Source organism: Pleurodeles waltl, chromosome 11 (assembly GCF_031143425.1).
Source record: "Pleurodeles waltl isolate 20211129_DDA chromosome 11, aPleWal1.hap1.20221129, whole genome shotgun sequence".
In the NCBI taxonomy this organism is placed as follows: Eukaryota; Metazoa; Chordata; class Amphibia; order Caudata; family Salamandridae; genus Pleurodeles; species Pleurodeles waltl.
In genome coordinates this window covers 504,457,808-504,477,570 of record NC_090450.1, presented here as the reverse complement: position 1 = coordinate 504,477,570, position 19,763 = coordinate 504,457,808, and the positions used below count along the sequence as shown (strand labels likewise).

General features: G+C 43.5%; 1 protein-coding gene across 3 annotated transcripts in view; it reads left to right on the top strand.

The window, feature by feature from the left end:
- LOC138265818 (ubiquitin carboxyl-terminal hydrolase 12A-like) overlaps positions 1–19,763 on the top strand; it is a 735,388-nt gene that overhangs the window by 476,593 nt on the left and 239,032 nt on the right. For all 3 annotated transcript variants that reach the window (XM_069213886.1, XM_069213884.1, XM_069213885.1), the window contains one exon: positions 15,918–15,988. In XM_069213886.1, coding sequence (XP_069069987.1) covers positions 15,918–15,988 — 71 coding nt within the window. The remainder of the gene's footprint in view (positions 1–15,917; positions 15,989–19,763) is intronic.

Sequence of the window (19,763 nt, the reverse complement as noted above, 5' to 3'; positions counted from 1 at the left end):
GTTCCGACCTCGTTGTTGAGCCACGGGTGGTTTAGGCACCCATGGTTCTGACATATAACCGCTATGACTGGTGAAGGTATGTGTGAGCCAACAATCAATGGTGACACACCTGTCTGTGGCACCACATGAAATGTATCCCCACTGCAAATGTCCTATTCCAAACACAGGTTGTCATGAACATATATGTGAGTGAATACAGAAATCATCCCATGAACACAGGTAGACCATGATTGAAACAACAATGTACGCATTTTGTCAAAAGAGAAAGGGACACATACTAACATGTTAGCACAAGGAATGTTGGCAACAGTGATGGTACATAAATCATGTCAATGGATGTTCCCCACATACCAAGGAAAGGTTTTGATCTGTTGCTGACCCAAAGAACCATGTATGCTCTGTCACATGTATAATGGCCATCTTCACATTACAGACATTTGTGAGGCACTAGCACTTGTCACACACTGAAGACAAGTGGCCTCTGGGGGCCAGATGCCACTTTAATCATTTGACCAGACACATGGCTGAGGACAGTGATCCATCACTTCTTTTTCTTTGGCCTGTAACACTGAAGAGTAGTGGTCTGCAGTGCAGAATTTGCACCCACTACAACAACAAACATCACTACATTTGATCAATGTACACAGCCATGTGTTGGCCCTGGAGAGCAACTTGTTAGTGGATTGTACACTGTTGTGTCCTAGGTCCATGGGCCAATAGGCCAGGCACATCAGTATGCCCCACATTACATATTTACACAAACAGTTACTCTTCTACTCTTTCACACATAGCTCATCCCTAATCATTAGGGGAAGATGTCAGAACCTAACACATTATCTTCACAATGTGACAGACAGGTATATGCCCTATACTCACTCCCTTGTGGCTGCTGTGTTCCCCTCAAATGCCCATCAAGGTCCGGGTACGCCACTGCCTGAATGCGGGCCATTTGAGGGTCATGGTCTGACGTATGCCCTGCCCACATTGGGAGGACAGCCCCAGCTGGACCTCTGCGATCTTCCAGGCCCAGCGTCTCAGGTCCTCCCACCTCTTGCAACGGTGGGCGAATCTTCCAGGTGATGGCTCTTAATATTTCCTTCCACAACCAGGGTCCGCACCTTTTGGGCGGTGGCTCCCCATATCTTCTTCTGATGTGCGTTGACCAGTATGGATGCAAGAGACAAATCAAGTGATTAGAGTCACATGTTTTTGCCCAAATGGTTGTGTCACACACATGTCAGAAACACCAAACAGACAATGGTCAACAAACCACAGGTGTAAAGCACACAAGCCAATAAGTACTGGGACATTACTACACACGTTTGTATCCATCTGCAGACTACCCACTACCCTGCTCATGGACTACAGTGACTAACCAAGCCTACCCCCATCAGGTATCCCATGCCCCAGGAACATGTACTGTGATGTGAGCCACAATGAAACACTACTCACCTATGTGGCTTCTGTAGGGTAAGCGTCTTAGGCCTGACTGGACAAACACATTTACACAACATTGACTCACTGCTTACAGTCCCTACAGCAACTTCGATAGTACCGACTTTACCCTTGAGTGACAATGAAGGGGCAGGCATGGTGGGTACAGAAAGGGTCTTCCCTTTGCATGTGTGGACATGTGGCCTACCAAATGCAGACTCATGCCACTCGAGGGGTGGGTTCTGTGGTATGTACCTGTATCACAGAACACTCCTTTGGACATATGTGTCTAAACTACAGAGATGGCATCCAACATACAAAGGTATGCATTGTCCAATTTCTGCTATGAAACCTAGCTACTGAGTCACATCTCACAGCCTCCCAGGAATCTACACACTGCACTGTGGGTCTGTCATTAGTGCAATAAGCCTGTAGAGGACAAATATGAGTTCTGTAAAGGTGACAACAGAGCTGTGGGAGTGAGGGACCTGTCATAAGGCAAAGGCACACATTGACAATGATGCAAAATGCAGATATGGATTAGTTCTGGTATGTACCTCTGTACCCATTCCTAATCTAGTCAACGGACTGAGTCATTCAGGGCAAGTGTTGTAACTAGAGCCTCATATTGGCCACATGCCAGTCTCTTCTGGTTTACAAGGAGTGGGCACAGTGCCACAGTTGCATAGCCACAGTGACTCTCCCACAGCCTGGACTATGTCCCATACTGGGAGATACATTTGACAGGCCCTGGTCAATGCAGGTTGAGCATACAGAACCTACATGTCACTCACATTTCTATCACTTTCATGTATGACAGTCCATCATGTGGCCATCATCAATGTGGCTTGTGATTTGTGTGGCAACCTGAAGGGCAGAGTGAGTCACGATATGCCTTCCAGACAACAGTTTTGCAAGGCCAGATGTGGTTTGAAAGATCTGTGGCACTATACACATTGCTTGCAAGATCCTCAATTCACTCGGACAAGATGCATACACAGCTCATGCTGTCATGCACATACATGTTGTGTAACATTTACAACCATCATAAACAAAGAAATGTCATTGGATGGTAGTAAAGTCTTGTTACCTAATTATGTGCATCCAACACAAGGAGGATTTAGGACCCCAATAAACATCACACAACACAATGTGAATGAACACAGCATATAGTAATGGTTACCAACACCTGTCCAATGTATGTTCAATTGATACCATACAGACTGCAACAACAGGCACAAAAGAAGTCTAACTGGCAAATAGGGGTACATTGTAGCCTGTGAGGAAGGAAAGGATGGTGTTGAACAGAGTCAATTGTGCACATGAGGTATCACCTGCTCCCCTGCTGAGCCACAGAGCTGTCCATACAGGGGAAGGACCTCTTTTACAAGCCCCTCCAGTTCCTCTGGAGAGAAGGCAGGGGCCCTATCACCTCCAGGGTGTTCCATGATTGGTCCCAGAGGCTGCACTAAGCGGCTCAAGTAGTGGAGGTGTTGCTGGCAGCAGTGTCAGGAGTCAAGTGACTGATATTGCACAACATGGCAGTCACGTCCACCACATACGCGGGCATCACCACCCGACGGACACAGCCAGCAGGCAACAACATTGGCCTATGGCTGTGTGTGCCGCGGATGGAACCATCTACCACGCAGACGACTTCCACTGGGGGGCCGCGGGTGGTTCCTAATGTCCAGTGGAGTAGATCAGGCAGCCACCATTTTGGCAGTCTGAAATACTGTATATGGCTTCGTAAACTGCGTCACACCTACAATATATGTTTTGGATCATCACAAACACCCTTATTCTGTCTTGTTATGTAGGTCCTACTACATAACTACCAGTGTAGTGTGTTACAGGGCACAGATGGTATATGATGGAGGTGCACCACTGCCAACAGTATTTTTGGCAGTTGGAAAATATAGTCACATTTCGAGGGGCAATTGTGCAGCAGATAGTTGGATGTCGCCCAAATCCATGTTGTGGACACGTGTTGACAACCATGGGGGTCACATGTGACCCTTGTGTACTTACAAACTAGGGTGTGTACTGGGTGTCATGTCTATCCAGTCAGAAATATGATACAGTTGGCATGCATCATGTATGTTGCTGTGGACACACTGACTAATGTTCCAAATCATGTCTTGTCATACATAGGTACCTTGGGAGAGGGAGTATGCAACAACCTCCTGTCTGCCGTCCACTCACAGACCTTCAGACATGGAGCAATGCCAAATCATCCAGTTATACCGCCAATATAGGCAAACAGTAGTTGACTTATGCCGTCAGTTGATGCCAAATCTGATGCAAGCTAACAGTAATCCAACCTGCATACCAATCATTGTACAGTCAGTGTGAGCAATGTCAGGTGATACAATCATGAAGTGAGTGACTCTTTGTTGCACTTATGTCCCATCCTTAACAGGAGATTCAGCATCTCCAAACCATCTTTGGTTGTTGACGCTACTGAGGAATCCAACTACGCCAGGGGAAGTCTGCTTCAAGGAGGCCCATGGAAGAACACAGCAGGCTTTTGGGCTCCTTAAGGTCAGATTTCAGTGTCTGGATGCAACTGGAAAAACCCTTCTCTACTCACCCAGGAAAGTGCGTCAGATCACTGGCATGCTGCCTGCTCCACAAAATCGCCCTGCAGAGGAATATCCCATATATCCCAGAGGAGAGCGAGCCTGCAGTGCCACTGAGTGCCAATCCTGACATGCCAACTGAGGATGACAGTGGTGAAGAAAAAGCAGCTGACTTGCTAATGATCTCACCCACAGCTACTTCTCATGAGTGTAAGGATCTCGTGTGGTGTCATAAGTGTGACTGTACAATGAACTGTAGTTCTGAGAATGTGTGGAGTTGAGTGTTTTGGATACAGCTAGGGAGCTGATAAGCTGCAATAATCAGAAAAGGGCTGCTTGATAAGATAGCTTTTGACACATCCCAACCTTGATGATGTTGTTTTGTTTGTGTCACTTTTCTTACATTGTACTTTGTTTTCCAGATGCTTTCTATGTGACCTGTGTCATATGTATGGTTTCAAGCATATACTCCTTGTTTTGTTTGTTGTACAGCTGCCTTCACCATGACATTTCAGAGTTGTGACATTGGCAGGAATGTGATGCTGTTCTGCCATCCAAAGTGGATATGGATTGTTCCAGGTAATGTAGATCACAGAGTTTAGGTGTATGGGACCTGTGCCCAGACAGCCTGCACATTATTTGGATGGAAGGTCAGAAGTGTCCATTGGACTTGTTTTGTGTGCTGTAGTGGGCCTGATGCATCATGTGTGTCATCATGTGATCATAAAATGTGTAGTCGTAGCTTAGGACCAAGTCATTGTTCCTTTACGTTGGCTAAACACTCTTTTTGTATGACCTGTATGTGTCTGTAGATGTGTTTCATCATTGTAGGCCACAGTGCCTTTTCCACAACACTGACATATGTTTGTGTCATACCAACAGATGCATGGGCATTGGATTATGATGGCCAGTGATCAGGCACTATTGTACTGACATCTGCCCGAATGTTGGATTATGTGCTGTTGAATTACTGTGGGGTGGTCTGTGATAAGGCCAAGCTGATGACATCAACCACATCAGTGTTGTCCTATTCTTCAGGACAGTGTCTGACAAATCCCTTCCTTCTGTGGTCTGTGGGTCTGTACCTGTCAATATGTTGATCTACTCAGTATGAGTCAATCATTCATGATTTCCAATAGTTCAGACATATTGACACCCTATGTGCTGAACACTGTAATAAAATGTTTAGTTTGAGCAGCACTTGTATGTATGTGTTTGTGTGTGAGGATTATAATCCTGAGCTGGACACTGTGTACATGCAACATATCCCATCTTGAACAAATACTTTGGATCATCTTTGTATGGTTCACATGGTCTGACATACATTCATGGCTTAATATGAAATCAAAATCAGCAGACAATGATTCAGGGAAGGGTGATTTTATTGGGCAACTATGATTAACATAAAATATACGTGACTTGACTCAACAAAAATTCAAATGTGAAGGGGTTAGTCATGGTGAAAGAAATCATTGAAGTGGTTGCCACACCACTGGGAGTCCAAAGTCCAGAGTACTCCTTCCATTGGAAATAGATGGTGGTTCACAATCAGTCCAGAGTGAATTTGTAACACACAAAGGAGGTCCTTAAGGAAGAGGGTTATTACTGGCAGTGGTGGGTGTCTTGCCTTCCACACCTCCTGGATTTTTCGCTGGATGTCCTTGCTTTCGGGAGGATTTGCTGCTACAGAGGCAGGGGTGTCTGGGGCTTGTTGTTCCTCTGACAGTGCCTCCCTTTCAGTGATGGACCCAATGTTGATGGGACTACTGTTGATGAGCCAAAGAAAGGGGTAGACTGGTGTTGAAAAGCTCAGCTCAGGGTGGTGTGTTTGTCCCTCAGCACCCCTGTTAGGGAGACCATGTTGGTATCATGGGCCTCCCTCTGTTCCCGCATGTCCCTGTACATATCCCTCTGTAGCTGCTTGATTTCCCTGAATTCAGTCAACACCTGGCCCATCATACCTTGGGACTCCTGATAGACCCCCACGACGTGGCTAATGGTGTCCCCAGTGGCCTCACACCACTGGCCCACAACATCCCTCTCACACACCTTACCCCCACGGGTCTGTGCCCCTGCCACATAATGCTGTCTCCACCTCATTCCTGGACCCTCTTTGTCATAAGTGTTGAGCTGCAACTCAGGTTCTAGGACTGGGGGGCACCAGATGGTGGACACTGTGCTCGGGACACAGGTTGGGGGGCACATGATTGCCTGGGATGCTGAAGCAACAGAGCTGGGAGGTGACATTGGTACAATGAGACTCACTGTTGCCCTCTGACTAGGTTGCCCAGATGGGCCAGAACCGTCCTTCACGTCCAGGCATCCAGGATTGGGGTCCTCGTCACTGAGGGCTTCATCCAGGGGGATGGGGTAGTGCCAGTCTGTTATGTGGCCTTTGTGTGCCCAGTGGCAGATCCACCTGTTGATGTAAAACGTACATTGTTACTGGTTGTATTGTGACATCTACCTCCAACAGTTTAGTGTTACAGTAAGCAGAGACCTTGGACAAAGTTAAGTTGTAGTTAATCCAGTTGTGGCAAGTAACCATGGTATTTGGTGATTTGACATGGCGTGTGAAGCATGCCAATCCAGTTAGACTCAAGTAGCTGCTGAAATGTGCAGATCAGTTGCAATTTGAAGGATGGCCTGAAATGACATCTTGCCACCCTTGCAGCCAATGTAGTGAAGAATCAAGATATGGCTTTGCCATTTTGAAGCTTAGTTAAGTGTGATGCAGGTAGACCCAGGAATTTGTTGTATGTGTGACTGGAGTCATCATGTGCACAGTGCTGTGTCACTGTGATACCTCTGCAGCCAATCTGGTGTTGCATCTTGAGGCCTTATGAATACTTGTTGTACACACTGGGTAAGGTGTAATTCCAGCCCCCCATAGTTTTATCTTGGCATAGCAAGTCAAGATGGAGCTACGTAGACAGACACATCTCTGATTTGAGCATGATCTGTGCTTGATCACTCTCATGAGTAAACTTCATTTGTGAGTTCACTTACAGATGTATTGGGGCAAGTGAACACTGGGCTGATGGTTGGATTTCCTGAAATAGGTAACCACTCAAGGTACACAGTTCCGAAAAGAGAGACACCAAACGCCCAGTTAGGAGGGGTGTCCACAGGTTATCGAACATCACAGAGAGTCAGAAGCAAGAGCCCTCACTCACCAATTGGTGACATGCTTCATCATAGGGCAATGCTCCTCATCAAGCTGGCACTGCAATGCCTGACAGGCCCCGGTGGTGGGAGGGGGGCTCTTTGCCTGAGATCTTTTGATCAAGATAGCAGAAGTGAGTGCAAAGTGAAGAGGACTAGAAGAAGTGCAAGTAAAATTGACAAAAGGGTCTTGAATGGACTATTTTAATAAGAACAAACAGCTGGGAACCTATGTCAAAATTAAAACCAAGGGTGAAAATAAATGGTATAATGTCCAAATTTTCCTAGATGAAATGGAAAAGAAAGGAAAAACCTAAGGGCTCCCCAACTGAAGCCTCTTAGTGCAAGACCCATAATCTACACTACAAAGATCATGGTCAACATGTTTCTCGCCCTATTAGTCCCTAAGGATCTGGTGGCGATTCTTCAGGACCTATGAAACCTGGTCCTCACTAAGAAGGTGAAAATACTCAAGTAGGTTCTACATAATCAGTAAATTGAAGGAATTATCCCCTGATGGTGATGACCTAAAAATAAAAGAAAATATGAACATTTTAGAATGCTGTGGACATACCTCATTTATTGACAAATGGGGTCCACATGCACACACATTGGTGAAGGGGTGAGACCAAAGCACCTTCCAACTATACATAGTGATTGGAAAGTGCAGTGTAACTAAGAAGGTGCAGTGAAAAGGACAGAGTCAGTCTTATCCTGAAGAACCCGAGCATTCTCTTACCCTCCTAGTGTCAGGAACAGGCCCCTTGTGAATACATGGATGATGCTAATACCCTGCAGCCAAATTTCTGAGAGGATAAATCATACAGAGGCGCTACATTCAGTGGTGTAAAAGAGAGTCATGCTTAAAGTCAATGTATCTTTCGGAGGTTCAGACTCTATTCATATTGAGACAATGGACAGATTTGCCCGCTATTTGAAACAGGGCCTGCTGGGAGTAGCAGTCAGGTCACTCTCGGTACTCCTCAATACTTGACAAATGTTCTCCCCCCAGGTAAGTAAACATCTTTTGTGAGTTGGCAAACAGGGGTATTTGGACAAGAGAACACTGGGGTGGTGGTTGGTGCTACAGAAACAGCGCCTACCGGGTGTTGCAGTCAGGTCACTCTCTCTACTCCCCAACGCTTGAAAAAATGTTCTCCCCCCAGGTGAGTAAACTTCTTAAGTGAGATGACAAACAGGGGTCTTAGGAAAAGATAACACTGCGCTGGTGGTTGGTGTTACAGAAACTGGGCCTGCTGGCACTTGCAGTCAGGGCACTCTCTCTACTCCCCAACACTTGGCAAACGTTTTTCCCCAAGCTGAGTAAACTTCTTTTGTGAGTTGACAAACAGGGGTATTTGGACAAGAGAACACTGGGCTTGTGGTTTGAGTTTTAGCATTCACTCTGTCAACAAACCTGGTCCACATTTCAATTTCCCTACTGAGAGGAGTATGCTGGACTTGCGCTCCAAACAATTGTGGCTATACTCTTTATGATTTCATCCATCATGACTCGTAACTCATCTTCAGAAAAACAAGGATTTTTTAAACATGACGTGGGAAAAAAAATAAGGGTGACAGGGACTTGCTTAATAGGAGAAGTGCAATAGGGTGTGAATGGGCAAAAGTGTGTGCAGGGTGTTCTACGGGATTTTGAGAAAAGGGGTGACTAAGCTATAAACTCTACAGACCAAAGGTGCTCGGGCTTCTTTATCTTGCAGTGGAAATGCAAAGGATTGTGGTCTGTAAAGAAGTGTGTTTTTATAGTGTCCATTTGCAGGTGTGTCCACTTAGTCAATGTGTGTCAACTGTGTCATTTTTGAATTAATTCAATGTGCAGTTGTCTATTACTTTGCTGACCCCACACCGCAGTGGTCGACCACCACAAGGGGACCGCCACAGCGACTGTGTGTTTGTAATAAGCTTGGTGGTGGGCTGCGGCGCTGGAGGTCAGACTGCCTATATCCAGGCTGCCTCGCCGCTGGCCGTCTGCCTTTTTTTGATTGCCGGTCAGTGGTCCTGCCTGTATGACTCTTAATATGGCGGTCTTGTTTTCAGCACTGCCAAACTCCTAATCAGGCCCTAAGACTTTTCTTCATTCTTTATCAATAATAAAGGCTTACAAAAATATTTGATTAATTAAAAACCCTTGAAAGAGTATCCAACTCTCATCATTGACTCCTATGGATGATTGATGAAATGTATCATGCATCATGTTTGATGTTGATGGTCGGCTCCTGGTTCATCTCCATTTACGTCAAAGGTCCATCTAGACCTCTAGAAGAAGAACAAAACCAAGCAGGGAACTTCTCTGATCTACAGATAAAATTATTGGTATTGCATTACCTTATCAGCTTAACTGAGATCCCCGCTTTAGCAAAGTTGATAGAAGAGGATGTTTTACGTAATGTGAAAGAGGAGCTGTATTTACATACATTGACTTAAATAGAGCTCCAAATAGATAGAACTGCATGCCCACAGCCCAAATCCTGAAGCCTGAAGGAGTGCGGTTTGGAAAACGGTGACAGTTCTGGAGGTGTTAATATCAATAGAATTATGCATCGAGATTGATTATGATTCTTATTGATGAATTGATTATGTGTTGTTTGGAAATTGTGAATTGGTGATTTGGTGACGTAATTAATTTGTGCTTAAGATGATGAAGAGGCTGTTGCACTAAGAAGTAAACCAAGATCCCAGGACAGATTAAAAAGATTTAATTTAAGATTTTTTTCTACTAAGGTTTGTGGTGCAGATTGTGAGGTACCACCGACTGCATAATTGAAATAGGGACAATAACAATTTATTGTAAATGTACTAATATCAATTGGCATCAGAGGAACCTATTGCGCATAGGTAACACTGCATTGATTAAGGGGATTTCCCGCTGATCGAGCATTCATTTGTGTGTATGAAACTCTTTCTTAGTGAGAAAAGTCAGAGGGTGTAAAAACCTAAATATTCTGGTTATTGAATCACTTTGTTCTCGTTAGAGTAGCAGACAGGACTTGTTTATTTGTTTTGTAAAGGATACATGTGTACAAGAAAATTGTAAAGGAGGGTGAAGCTGCGAGGAGCAAGAAGTTGCTTCATATTGTGCCATGCTGGGATTGGCCAGTTGGTGTGATACGCAGTGCAGTGATTGGATGTTCTGTGTCAAGAGACACTTAGGGTCTCATTACGAGTTTGGCGGTCATGAAACTGCCAAACTTGCGGTGGTCCAACTGCCAGATTACAACCCTGGTGGTCAGACTGCCAGGACACCACTGCCAGGATCACGGATCCCGACTGGATGGTGGCTGTCAAAGTCGTGGTCAGCCACGGGGCACTGAGATCAGCCCTGTGACTTGATCAAGACTTCCCTTTCCACCAGCCTTTTCATGGCAGGGTCCCCGCCATGAAAAGGCTGGCATTTCATGGGGGCCACAGGGAGGGCGTGGGCAGTGCAGTGGCCCCCGGCCTAGCACCCTCAGAATGTGCACTGTCTGTTATGGCAGAGAGTACGCATTACTAGGGTGCTGGGGGCACCCTCTGTGCGATGGGATTGGCCTCAGCTCCCTGAAGAGCTGAGGCCAATTCTACCATGCTGTTTCAACCGGACTAACCGGCGGAAACCTCCTAATTTCGGAGGTTAGCCTGGTTAAAACATTGTAAGAGGGCCAGGATTGAGGCCTCCAACTTTGCGGCAGTCTCCTTCTCACGGGTTTGGCAAGCTAAACTCAAATTGAGGCCCCTAGTGATTAGTTGAATTGTGTAGAGACTTGTGCTGTGATTGAGAGGGGGAGGTTTTGAGAAACTGAAGTATACGAAACAGAATGAAAACGTTGAAGGTTGACTTGCATTGTTTAACCATTGTCAAATGTATATTGAAATCATAACATTTTGAAAAGCTATTAAGAATTTGGTGAGAGGAGATGTGACAGTTCCAGTACAGGAAGGTGAAGAAGCACCTCCTGAGGGTACACCTAATTATTACTTGATGGTAGACGTAGCATTACATGCATTGATAGGGCTTTGTCAGTGGTGCAAGATCAAGAAGGGGTACTTTTTAAATGAGAATCGTTAACAGACTTAGAGGAAAGCTTTATGATATGAAACCACTTCCTAGACCAGCAATACTCAAAGTACGGCCCGTCGGCTGCATGCAGCCCTAATGAGATTTACTTGCTTCCCCTGGTCAACAGCAGCACTGGGCTGCTGTTTAGTCGACTCAGCATTATGATTAAAAGGATGTTAAATAAACATGCATGCCTTCATTTAAACATTAATTGAAGGTAAAGAAGGGAAGTAACTAGTTTGTCATGCACCTTTAACTTTAGGAATAACTTCATGTGTAAAGGCATATTATAGCAAAAGTTTAAAATATGATAAGGTCTCTTCAAAAAAATCAAAAAGTGTATTTCATTAACAAGCAGACCTTAGTACATTGAATTGTAGCTGTGCATTGAGACGTATTTTCTTTCTAGGTGATAGTTTCCAAACAAAATTTCTGAAAGTCATTCTTCCCCCCACCATGAGAACAATGCCACTAGTGAACTAAGAGGCAAGTAAATTGTTATGTGCACTCTTTGGATGGTCTGAGTTTTTATTATACATGAAAAATATTATAGTTTATTAAATCAAACTCGGGAGAAGGTTATGTACAGTACACATCCTGAAGTCATGTATTTTGAGGTTCTCTTATATGCAGTAATGAAGAAAAAGAAAGAAAGGTAAAATAAAACAATTACCTAGGATCACACAATCTGGTAAAGTGGAGAAGCCAGGATTAATCCAAGGTTTTTATGGTTTCTCATTGTGCAGTTCAGCCAGTAGAAGCATATGCTTTGCTTCCCCTACACCGACCATAATGATACCCAGCACTCTTCTAATCCCCCCCCCCCCCCCCACCCACCCACCCTCCCTCCCTCATCGGCACCCTGCTAGCATCAATGCGGCCGCCGGTCACATGAAAACCAAACTTTGTGGCTCCTGGGAAAATGTTTGCAAGTATCATTGTCCTTGATCCATACCGTACGAAGCATTAAGTGCTTGGGAGAAAATGGCTCGCTCATCTTCCCACAAAGAGACACTGTGCCAGAAATGTCACTACACACCCTAGATGTCAAGAGGGTACTCATTTTTTATTTTGACAGAACTAAGCCATTTTGCAAGGCAAACAACTATATTGAGCCTGCTTCAGCCTACTAAGCCTCACTTAGGAAATCTGAATTTCAAGAAAGGTATTGATATATAGATAGTTAAGTGTATACTGACATGTTAGGCTACTACTAAGCATGTTACAGGTGGTGCATAGAGCACAAACCACTCAGAAAAAGAAAGCGACTATGGCCTTTGTGGGTAACAGTCCTTAAGCAGACAATTCTAAAGCTGCCACTGGGTGAACACTGCACACATTCACTAAACACTAAGTTGTGAACATCCAGGTCGTTAGCAGGCTTTAGTTGGCCAAACAGCGTAAACAGCTTTATTTCAAACACCTCCATTATCTGCTCATAATACAGGGAGTGCAGAATTATTAGGCAAATGAGTATTTTGACCACATCATCCTCTTTATGCATGTTGTCTTACTCCAAGCTGTATAGGCTTGAAAGCCTACTACCAATTAAGCATATTAGGTGATGTGCATCTCTGTAATGAGAAGGGGTGTGGTCTAATGACATCAACACCCTATATCAGGTGTGCATAATTATTAGGCAACTTCCTTTCCTTTGGCAAAATGGGTCAAAAGAAGGACTTGACAGGCTCAGAAAAGTCAAAAATAGTGAGATATCTTGCAGAGGGATGCAGCACTCTTAAAATTGCAAAGCTTCTGAAGCGTGATCATCGAACAATCAAGCGTTTCATTCAAAATAGTCAACAGGGTCGCAAGAAGCGTGTGGAAAAACCAAGGCGCAAAATAACTGCCCATGAACTGAGAAAAGTCAAGCGTGCAGCTGCCACGATGCCATTTGCCACCAGTTTGGCCATATTTCAGAGCTGCAACATCACTGGAGTGCCCAAAAGCACAAGGTGTGCAATACTCAGAGACATGGCCAAGGTAAGAAAGGCTGAAAGACGACCACCACTGAACAAGACACACAAGCTGAAACGTCAAGACTGGGCCAATAAATATCTCAAGACTGATTTATCTAAGGTTTTATGGACTGATGAAATGAGAGTGAGTCTTGATGGACCAGATGGATGGGCCCGTGGCTGGATTGGTAAAGGGCAGAGAGCTCCAGTCCGACTCAGACGCCAGCAAGGTGGAGGTGGAGTACTGGTTTGGGCTGGTATCATCAAAGATGAGCTTGTGGGGCCTTTTCGGGTTGAGGATGGAGTCAAGCTCAACTCCCAGTCCTACTGCCAGTTCCTGGAAGACACCTTCTTCAAGCAGTGGTACAGGAAGAAGTCTGCATCCTTCAAGAAAAACATGATTTTCATGCAGGACAATGCTCCATCACACGTGTCCAAGTACTCCACAGCGTGGCTGGCAAGAAAGGGTATAAAAGAAGGAAATCTAATGACATGGCCTCCTTGTTCACCTGATCTGAACCCCATTGAGAACCTGTGGTCCATCATCAAATGTGAGATTTACAAGGAGGGAAAACAGTACACCTCTCTGAACAGTGTCTGGGAGGCTGTGGTTGCTGCTGCACGCAATGTTGATGGTGAACAGATCAAAACACTGACAGAATCCATGGATGGCAGGCTTTTGAGTGTCCTTGCAAAGAAAGGTGGCTATATTGGTCACTGATTTGTTTTTGTTTTGTTTTTGAATGTCAGAAATGTATATTTGTGAATGTTGAGATGTTGGGGCAGTAAGGGTGAGAGGTGCCGCTCTTCTAGACAGTAGACATGTGGTTTAAACAGAATAGATAAGTGAGAGTAAAGTCCGGTGCAGAATGGCCCGGTGCCTTACTGCCCGGTAGGCACCAAAACGGGTACTAGGAGTACCCTAGAGCAAAAATGGGAAAACATTGGCCACAGCACACAGAGAGTAATGTCCAACAGTAAGGCAGAAAAAGATATTCCTGGTGTGGTTCCGAGAGTTGAGGGAAGTATAAAGTTGAAACGAGTCTCAAATCCTGTTTGCAGATGGTGTCTTTATTCGTAGGTGCTTAGAAAGCATTAAGTCATCATGGAGATACAGCCAACACGTGTTTCGTCACACAAGTGACTTTATCAAGGCTGAGTAAATGGTAAAGAACTGAAATAGGTATGGCTGCGCCAGGCAGCTGCAGGTGCGTGTGTAAAAGGCTTGCATGAAATCGAAGATATGAGAAGGCCCTGATAAGCCTATAAAATGACCGAGTAGTAGCGTAGTGGTGAGCTGTCCGGTAAACGCGAGATCGAGTAATGAGATGTTGAGATGTTATATTGGTTTCACTGGTAATAATAAATAATTGAAATGGGTATATATTTTTTTTTTGTTAAGTTGCCTAATAATTATGCACAGTAATAGTCACCTGCACACACAGATATCCCCCTAACATAGCTAAAACTAAAAACAAACTAAAAACTACTTCCAAAAATATTCAGCTTTGATATTAATGAGTTTTTTGGGTTCATTGAGAACATGGTTGTTGTTCAATAATAAAATTAATCCTCAAAAATACAACTTGCCTAATAATTCTGCACTCCCTGTACATCGCTTGAAGGAGGAACCCCCTTACATCCTGTGTACAGCAGGTGCATCTACAGCCACACATGATATGAATGTAAAATATTGCTTACACTTTTTATACATCTGTTTGTAGCTTGTAGTGCTTTAGATTCACATGTGCCAACCCTCCTCCCCAGAAACAGGCTGTGATACCAGATGTTTTTATACGTATAAACTTACACAATGAATAGTACTATGTTTCTTTCTTTTGTCACTCCAATAACATTACTCATCCTCTGGGTGAAAATGCAGCTTGAGGTGGAGTATTTGTCCTTGCAAACCTCCATACCCAACACTAGATTACAGGAGTATGCAGAGTGTGAATTTACAGCACTACAAACTATGAACAGATGGTTATGGGGTAAGTAACAGATTATTTTATTTTTATATGATGCACATATGTTTTTGTCCCCCGACTGCAGTAAGGAGTTGCTTACCAAAACAAACTCTGTAGTTAAGTGGCCTGTGGCACTCTTCCTCTCCTTATTCTTGGTTGGGTGCTGAGAAGGCCATCTTCAACTCATTTGCTAATTTAGAGGGGATATATTTGTAAACAGTCTTTCCTAAAGAAAGTGTGAGGGGCTTAAGATCAAGCAAGATGGAGAATGTCTCATTTGGGCTGTCCCATCTCTTGTTGGCCAGGTGCACAATAGCCAGTGCGTCTTTCTGGTTGGAGTGCATATGCCATCAGAGCTCATAGATAGCATAAAAATATCAACAAGCAGACATGCTGGCAAGTGGGCTTGGGGTAGTCTGGCATCCAAAGGTTTAATGCCACTCAAAACTGACTAAGGTTAAATAGGTGTCACAGGCATAAACATGTGATGATTGATTGACAGACCGCCAAAGAACAAATCTCACAACAATCTGGGGGGGCACCTATAGGCGTGCTGACTTTGCTGTGCATTTTAGTCTAATCCTACACCTTATTTTATTGCATCCTTCCAGAATCATCTTTGCACCAGTGAAAATGGTATCTGTATTTCCAAAGGTAACTGTAATAACAGAACTGAAGTCCCATAGTGTCAGAATCTGTATAGTTTATTATTAAATTGCATCCAACAATATAATTAGTTTTTTTTTTCTTTCAGGAAATATTAGATCCAGAAAGGGAAAAGTCATTAAGGGGAAAGTCATCTGGGGAAAAATATGATCTTTCCAGGTAAATAGATATCAAATTAATTCCTTAAATGTGAGAGCCAGTCACTGAGCTTCAGTTATTTGTGCCAATATATTACTGCCATGTATTATTCTGTGTTGATACCATTCTGGGATTGCACAATGAAACACATGTTGGTAAAAGCGCAGTTGCCCATCATAGCACACGTATCGAACAGTTCATAATGTTACAGCCTCAGCAAAAATGCTGATTACTGATAAAGGGTATATTGAGTCCATGTTTTGAAGATATTGTTGAAAGCATAGCCCCCATGTTAAATATATTCTCCATCCAAATAAAAAAGGTTGATAACAAAACAGTAAAAACATAAAACTTGCAAGGCTAAAGGATGCGATTTAAATCGCACCACCAGTAGAAATCTACGGTAGCATATTCACAAAGTATCCATTCTAGAATGATTCTCAATACATTATATTGCTTTAAACACTTTTGTTGAATGCCAGATAGTACAAAAATGTACTTAAGATTCACTTACCCTCCTTTTTCATTGATATGCTAGAGTATAATGAACAATAAGTTCATTATACATTAGTAAACGACTAAGGGTGAGATTGATTAAAGAAGTGCATACTCCTTACATCACACAAGGTTATATAAGGCAACGTAATATCTTAATTCAGATTTACCAGGCCACGCTAGGGATGATTTGTTCTGCCTTGCATGGTTTTGTAAAAAAATGTAACACAACATAGCTGCTTGCTCTGCGTTATGTTACATTTCGAGCTGGGAGACATTCCATGAGTGGAGCATGAGTGTTCCTGTGCACTCACCAGTGGGTTTGACGAAATTCCCGATTAACAAATGTTTGTAAATTTAAATGTGGGACTGTGTCCAATTGCTACCCCTCCCAGATGATGGCAGATCTTTTTTTCTCCTCAGTTTTATTTTATTTACTGTTTCTATTTGTGATGCATGCTGCAATGACAAATGTCAGAATCTGAAACACTAATATATTCTGACGAGTACATCACCATAATCGCTAGTGGCCTATCTCTTTCAGGAACTAAGGCCCCAGTAGTTCATAACCAAAAAGATTTGGATTTAGTATTATTGAACGTCTAAAGGAAACAATCGTAGGAACTGAACTACCTGCCAAATTTTAGGTGTTTGTTTTTTAGTTCCAACATAATTCCTGTTGGGCTTCAGGTCAAAAACATTCCTATCATTGTCACTGAAAAGGAAGAATTTGAAACAAATTTTAGCTTAGCATTTAACAAGTGTTTAAGTGTATGGTCCTGAACATAGAAACTGATCTTAAACATGTATGATTGACTAAGGCAGAAACTGAAGAACTTGAAAAGAAAATCCTTGGTGAGCAATCACAAATTAACACAAAACAGCACTAGAGAACTTGGAAACAACCATTACAGAATTTTAAAAGGTTAATGTCACCAAAAATATTGAAAAGTGAGAGAAAGATATTAAATTCTTTACTAAAGAAAGGACTTATCTATATTTTAGAAAGGATTTTTATCAAACAACTAGTTCTGCATCTAGGAGGGTGACCTTTTTCAGTCACATGGCCTAACTGTGATAGTGACTACAGTCCGACCACTTCCACTGAGTTTGACCACAGTGAACAACCATCCACATCTTTACCAGATATTTTTAAGCAAGCCAGAGGGGCTCCTCTTAATGTCTACATCAGAAAGGTGGTATACAGTTTGAACTGACTTGCACTTCTGTGCGTTGTGTATAACCAGTGTATGATTGCTGCAAGTAAATGTATCCCAGTTTTGATTTATTCTGCTGCACTCTTTTGTTTACAGTTTATTAATTATCTTTGAACATCTCATATTCAGATTCCATTTGTCCAAACATTTATTGATGAATTGATTCATTCTATGTGTAGAGATTGTAAACTAATTAACAACTCCTGAAAAGACTTATAAAGTACCCCCTTGTTGGCCGTTTACCTTAGTATATATTTAATGATAACCAAGCTCACAAGGGGTTATTGGGTCACTCTTCTTTGTTTATGATTCTAGACTCAGGCCTGACTCGTGGCTGAAATTGTTCTCCAATTCCAAGTTCTGTATGTCTTCGACCATGGCAGCTTTGTCTCAGCAGATCTTTCAGAGACTTGGTTTTATAAATTGAGGGGACTCTGAAACATAACCAACTGTGAGTTTTGTGGAGCTGTGTACGAGGCAGCTCAGCATCACTCTAGCATGTATTGGGTAAGAGGGGTGAGGACTCCCCACATTGATTGTTTCCTTTTCTGAAGGATTTGCTATGTCTGCTTCAGATTCCTAGGGCAAGAAGATTTTGTAACTCCACTGATCCCTCCAGCATCCAACATTTCACTAGTTGCCTTGGTATCCCTGAGAAATATAGTGCTGTCTGGTTAAGTATACCCCAGCAAGCAGTGTAACAAATCATGCCAGGTCACACTTTTTTGAGCAGTGGATTGGGCCTTCTCCAGTACAGTGAATGTGTGCATAACCTTTCCCATTAGTTTAATGAGCAGGTTGCTCAGCAGCCATCATTGAGTCACTTGACTGGCCTGAGTCTAAAATGGTGCTGGAGTCAGACAGCTCACCTGTGTCAATCAAGATGTAAGTATATGGTGTAAAACCGTACCTCTGTGATTGTCCTCTAGCTTGACACAGGTGATAGAGTGGGGACACTTGCTGCCTTCACAAAGGAACCTGCACTGCCTGTGCATCAGTGCCTGAAGTGGGTGTGCCACTGCACTTCCTTGTTGAGCTCAGGTTAGACTGTCGCTCACCGCTGACAGTAACAATCAGAGTTTTAATGCTACCCCCTAGTGTGAGAGAGGGCTGCACATCACGTATGAGATATAATGGGTGCCTTCACCTGCATGGCATCCGGTGGGGCTACAGGGAACACCTGACAGCCTGGAATGACCACATAAATAATCATGTATTCACACTATTAGGCATATTACTGATTAAAACAAAAAAATCCATTATATAATTTAAAGCTGTATGTAATTGTTACTGCCATCGCCAAGAAAAAAGCAAATTTGCTATGGACAAAAGACATAAACCATTGTGGATTGGTTTGTTTGGCATGTTTTGTGGATTTGAGCAGTGGCGGCTACTTCTAAACAAGGGTGGTGGGGCAAGGTGTGTATAAAAAAATAAATATTTTAAAATAGTACTTACCTTTTACATCGGGAGAGACTCTCCTTCGTCCTCTTCTCTCCCCTGACTCCAGGAAGCACACAGGCATTCAGACTACCCTCCAATCAAAACGCTGCTGTCACCAGAATGACAGCAGCATTGTGATTGGTCTGAGTGGCCTGCTTCGGCGCTCAGACAGGGAGTGGAACCCTGTGCACTTTTTCCTCCTGGCTGTGCAATACAGCCAGGTAGAGAAATGTTAAGTGCGCATGGACATTTGGCTGTCTGTCTACTGCACTCACCACTCCTCCTCCAGCCCTCCTTCTCCAGCCCTGCCCCGCCCCGTCCCACCCCACTCTCAACCTCTCTGAGGAACATTGCATTATTATCATTTTATTTTTCCTTTTTCCTCACTGCACAAAGCATTAGGGCGACACTCCTCCGCCTTAGCGGAGGAGCCACCACTGGATCTGAGCAAAGAGTTTCTTCATAGTTCGGGTTGAAGATGTTGGACTTGAAGCCACATAATCTTCACCCCCAGCCAAAATGTTGAATAAAAGTCAGTGATGAAATACATAGCAATAAAACTAACTTTCACGATAAAGTCTGTGTTGTCAGTGAATCCCTCGTACTTAGAAGGTAATCCTATGTAGCTTCTTAATACCTCA